At 35.1% G+C, this 4,732-nt stretch overlaps 1 protein-coding gene across 1 annotated transcript in view; it reads left to right on the plus strand.

The window, feature by feature from the left end:
• Window positions 1–69: 69 nt before the first annotated feature.
• LOC117104167 overlaps window positions 70–4,732 on the plus strand; it is a 29,888-nt gene continuing 25,225 nt past the window's right edge. The window contains exons 1-4 of the mRNA XM_033244863.1: window positions 70–176; window positions 1,426–1,524; window positions 2,672–2,782; window positions 4,550–4,727. Of these exons, the coding sequence (XP_033100754.1) occupies window positions 110–176; window positions 1,426–1,524; window positions 2,672–2,782; window positions 4,550–4,727 (455 nt within the window). The 5' untranslated portion in view covers window positions 70–109. The remainder of the gene's footprint in view (window positions 177–1,425; window positions 1,525–2,671; window positions 2,783–4,549; window positions 4,728–4,732) is intronic.

Raw genomic sequence — 4,732 nt, forward strand, 5'->3', positions numbered from 1 at the left:
AACCTGTCTCTTATACACATCTAGATGTGTATAAGAGACAGGTACTATCAGTTTTACGGGAGCAAACTTCCACTCTGTATTGTCTGAGAGCAACCAATTGTTGGTAGTAATGGATACAGATGGAAGTGTAACTTACAGAGGCTTCAATGCAACTGTGAAAGCAGTTGATTTAAGTGGTAAGTTTGATTCAATAGTAGTGAACTGTATTGTCATTGTCAAAGTAAAATAAAACATAATGGTAATTTTTTGTGTGGACTGCAAATGCAGACAGAAAAATAAGTGGCCATTATTATTAAATGGAAATTGCCTCATACAGAACTTTATCTACAAACCGACATCACTACACAAAATGACACCAAGCATTATATAGGTCTAATGGAAAAACTGTCAACTACAGTTACAGTACGCTGCACACAACCACTTTTTCAACCACCGCGGGACAAGAGTGTCCAAGTGAATATCAGAACACATTGTCTGTGTTATTTGCTGTTCTCTGATTCCCCACATCGGATGGAAACCCACTTTGACAGTAATTTATTTTACTTTTTGGTTATCCTGTCGGCCCTTGTGGGGAATTAGAGACCAACATTTATTGTATCTTTTTTGTTCTTTTTGACTGTTTAACCTTTTATATTGTAATTGTTTTCGGTTAGATAAATGAAATGAAATAAATGAAATGAAACTGAAAAGCAGGAACACCCACTTTACCATTAAGTGAACCATAATTCAACGAGCGAAAAATAATACATCATCGCATCTGATCGTAAAAAAATATTGAACAAGCCATCCTAGTTAATTTCTGCATGTAGTTATTGCTACAAATACCTACTCAAAACTGCTAATTTCTACTCCCACTTTCTACAATTCTCAACCTCAATACTTCTAATCAGAACAACTTTCATTCACCTACAAAATTGCTCACCACTTATAAATATACCATTCCTATAGCTCATTTTTTGTTTACAATTTATGCTATTTTTTGTCAATTGATTGTTTATTAGTGCTTTACTTTAACATCTTAATCTAAAAAATAACAATCGATGGTATTTATAACAATGTACAATGCAATGATATACTAAATAGACCCAATATACAAAGGCAGTGTAAAGTGTTATGCGTTTCCATTATATTTACAAAATTACAAAACCTCCCCTAAGATGAAGGGGTATCTATTTCTGGTGGCAGTAAACTCTTTGATGGAGGTGATTTCAAAATTATGGCAATCATCTTTTTATTGTGATGGATGTTGTCACATAAAAATGTATGTTTTATAACTTCTTAACAATTATGAAACAATAAATGACTGTTGATGGTTGTAATGTTTGTATTATCTTTGATTCACAGCCCGAATATTGTTTGATATGTGATAAATTCTAAGCATATCCTAATAGTATATTGTTTCTTTGTGTTTTTGTTTTTTTATAGAAATTTTTGTATGTGGTGATTTTGAATTTGTACTATTGGAACAAGTGTGTGATGGAATCATTGATTGTGCTGACTTCAGTGACGAGCTACAGTCTTGCCGTAAGTATGGAAATAAATAAACATTGTACACAAATGCTAAGGTGCAATCTACAAATTTTGAGTCTTTGCATAGAATATGCATCAAAGATCTTATAAACACAAGATAGCGTTCTCCGCGATTTACGCGTGCAAATTCTGTAATAAGGCATGAATGGCGCCCTCTTGCTAAATTGGAAACTTTTGACCCTTGACCGCTCTGACCATACTGTACACCGCGCGACTTTACCTTGGGTATCAATCCTGCACGATCCTGCATGAACAGCAGAACGGGAACTATCTCAGATCCATAGCAACAGATAGGACGCCCTCTTCCAAAACTGATTACCTTTTCTCTTTGGTATAATAGCCAAAGATCTTATAAACACAAGATAGCGTTCTCCGCGATTTACGCGTGCAAATTCTGTAATAAGGCATGAATGGCGCCCTCTTGCTAAATTGGAAACTTTTGACCCTTGACCGCTCTGACCATACCGTCACCGCGCGACTTTTTACCTTGGGTATCAATCCTGTGAACAGAAGAACAGGAACCATCTCAGATCCATGGCAACAGATAGGACGCCCTCTTCCAAAACTGATTACTTCTCTTTGGTATAATAGCGCATGAATGGCGTCCGCTTGCTAAATTGGAAACTTTTGATCCTTGACCGATGCTTCTATTTGTTACGCGTAAATCGCGGAGAACGCTATCTTGTGTTTATAAGATCTATGATATGCATGAACTCCAATTTGTAGTATTTGGGTATAATGCGCAGAATCTTCCTAAATCAGAGTGTTTGCATATCTTTCTTTATATTGTTAAATTTTTCAAACAAATAAGTTTACAACTAAAGCAAATGAGCCATTGATTAATTTGTATTTTTTAATGTAGGAATTATTTCACAAACTTTTCTTTAATATCTTAATTACTGTATAATCTTTATTTGTATACCAAACAACAATTTGTTATTTTTAAATATAAAATACTCATTTGACTAAATAAGAGCTCATCCTACTGGTAGGCCTCCCTGTTATAACCCTCAGTTCATCTCTAAACGCTATCTGTACGCGTTCAACCAATTGTATCATAACGCTAAACAAAATATAAACATGACACTGTATTATCAATATACTTTAATTGTATTTTAAAACAATGATTGTTTGTTTACAGCTTGTAGCGACAATTTTCAGTGTGCGAATGGTATCTGTATTGCCGCTGCAAAACGATGTGACCGAGAAAATAACTGTCTCGATTGGTCAGATGAACAAGGCTGCTGGAATGGTAAGAGTAATTCGCTGAGAGGGATTGGTGTGTTTAATGTGACTAAGCGCCAGCGGATTTTTTTAAACGTGAAAAAAATATAATGTATTGTATTTTATAGTATAGTAATGTATATATCTATGTAATTGTTTACTTTTTCACAATTTTAAATGATGATATTTACTCAATTGTACACTCAACGTTTCACACACCATACTTTTTCGTTGTTTGTATGTGAATTTATGGAATACTGAAATACCTTGAAGATTTATATATATATCGTTGTACTGTACTATTATTATTATTTTTATTATTATTAATATTATTTAATTTTTTTTACACTCTATTGTTTATCTTTCACTATCTGTTTGTGTTTAATTTGTGTGAGATAAGCTGTAGACTTTACTGTAGTTTAAGATTAGGTCTGGGGTCCCCTTACAGGCTTCTGTCTCCTTGGTACCTGGCACTTGTAGGCCTATCAGCTTTTATTTTTAAAAATGCATACGTTTAAGCCATTGGTCTATTGTGCATTATGGCCCATGTGCACGTTAAAGAATGCAGTATCACTATTTGGAAAATAGTATTGGATTGTGTCCCGGTGTACTGCTCAATCACCACTAGAAGGACCCCACTGGAAATAAGTCCTATTTAGACTTTTGTGGGTTATCCTTGGTGTTTACACCGAATAAATTGTTCCATTATCAGACTAAAACCTGTTATGTCGATCACTATTTTTACTCTAACTTGAGTAAGTTTCAAGAAATTGTGAGTCGTCTTTGCCAAAATCCTATTGGCACTGTACTGACATTTTTCTTCATAGGTATACTATGCTTAATCTTACAACCAATGTGACTATTGGTGAGAGCAGCTTAGCTTAGTCAGCTAAACTGGTGGTAGCCACTGTGTGTGTACACTGAAGCGTGGACATCTCTAGGCGGTCCCTGGTTCAATTCATATTGCTGCTTTACTTGTGTTTCAGCTGGAGGGCAATAATAGCGCACTGTCATTTGGATGAGACGTTTAAGCCATTGGTCTATTGTGCATTATGGCCCATGTGCACGTTAAAGAATATAGTATTGGATTGTGTCCCGGTGTACTGCTCAATCACCACCAGAAGGACCCAACTTGAAATAAGTCCTATTTAGACTTTAGTGGGTTATCCTTGGTGTTTACACCGAATAAATTCATCCATTATCAGACTAAAACCTGTAATGCTGATCACTATTTTAACTTGAGTAAGTTATTTCTTTATAACATTTACTTCTAAAAAATGTGGAAAATAGTATTGGATTGTGTCCCGGTGTACTGGAAATAAGTCATATTTAGACTTTTTTGGGTTATCCTTGGTGTACACCGAATAAATCCATCCATTATCAGACTAAAACCTGTAATGTCGATCACTATTTTTACTCTAACTTGAGTAAGTCCATTGACCGTAGAAGTGAGAAAATTGTTTTTAGACATGCTAAGGCCTGTACAAATGCTTTTTTTAACTCCGTTTTTATGTTATTCCCACGGATGTGGGATGAGATCCCTTCTTCTGTAATACCGATTTATTTCTTTTTGGTGATTTCACTTTTTTTCTCTGCTTCGTCTGCTTTTTTTGTCTGTTTTATGTTAATTAAACCCTGTTTGTTTCTGTTCTAGTACTAGTTGGAGAGTCTTTGCACAGTGAATTTGTTTGCTTTGTGACAATCCGCCAGAATATTGCTAGGTTTGTGATGTTTGTAACAATTTGGAAATAAATAAATGAAAATGAAAGTAAAATAAGCTATTTCTTTGTAACAGTTACTTCTGAAAAATGTGGATCACAACCTTTCTTACCTGCTGAAGATAGGATTGTTGGAGGTGAAGATGTACCACCAGGGAAATGGCCGTGGATTGGTTCAATCACAGTATATGGATCTCATTATTGTGGTGCTGCATTGATTGATCGTGAATGGGCATTGACAGCTGCTCATTGTCTGTAAG

The sequence above is a fragment of the Anneissia japonica genome, unplaced genomic scaffold, assembly GCF_011630105.1.
Source record: "Anneissia japonica isolate Jap-2015-1 unplaced genomic scaffold, ASM1163010v1 scaffold3531_len492141_cov184, whole genome shotgun sequence".
In the NCBI taxonomy this organism is placed as follows: domain Eukaryota; kingdom Metazoa; phylum Echinodermata; class Crinoidea; order Comatulida; family Comatulidae; genus Anneissia; species Anneissia japonica.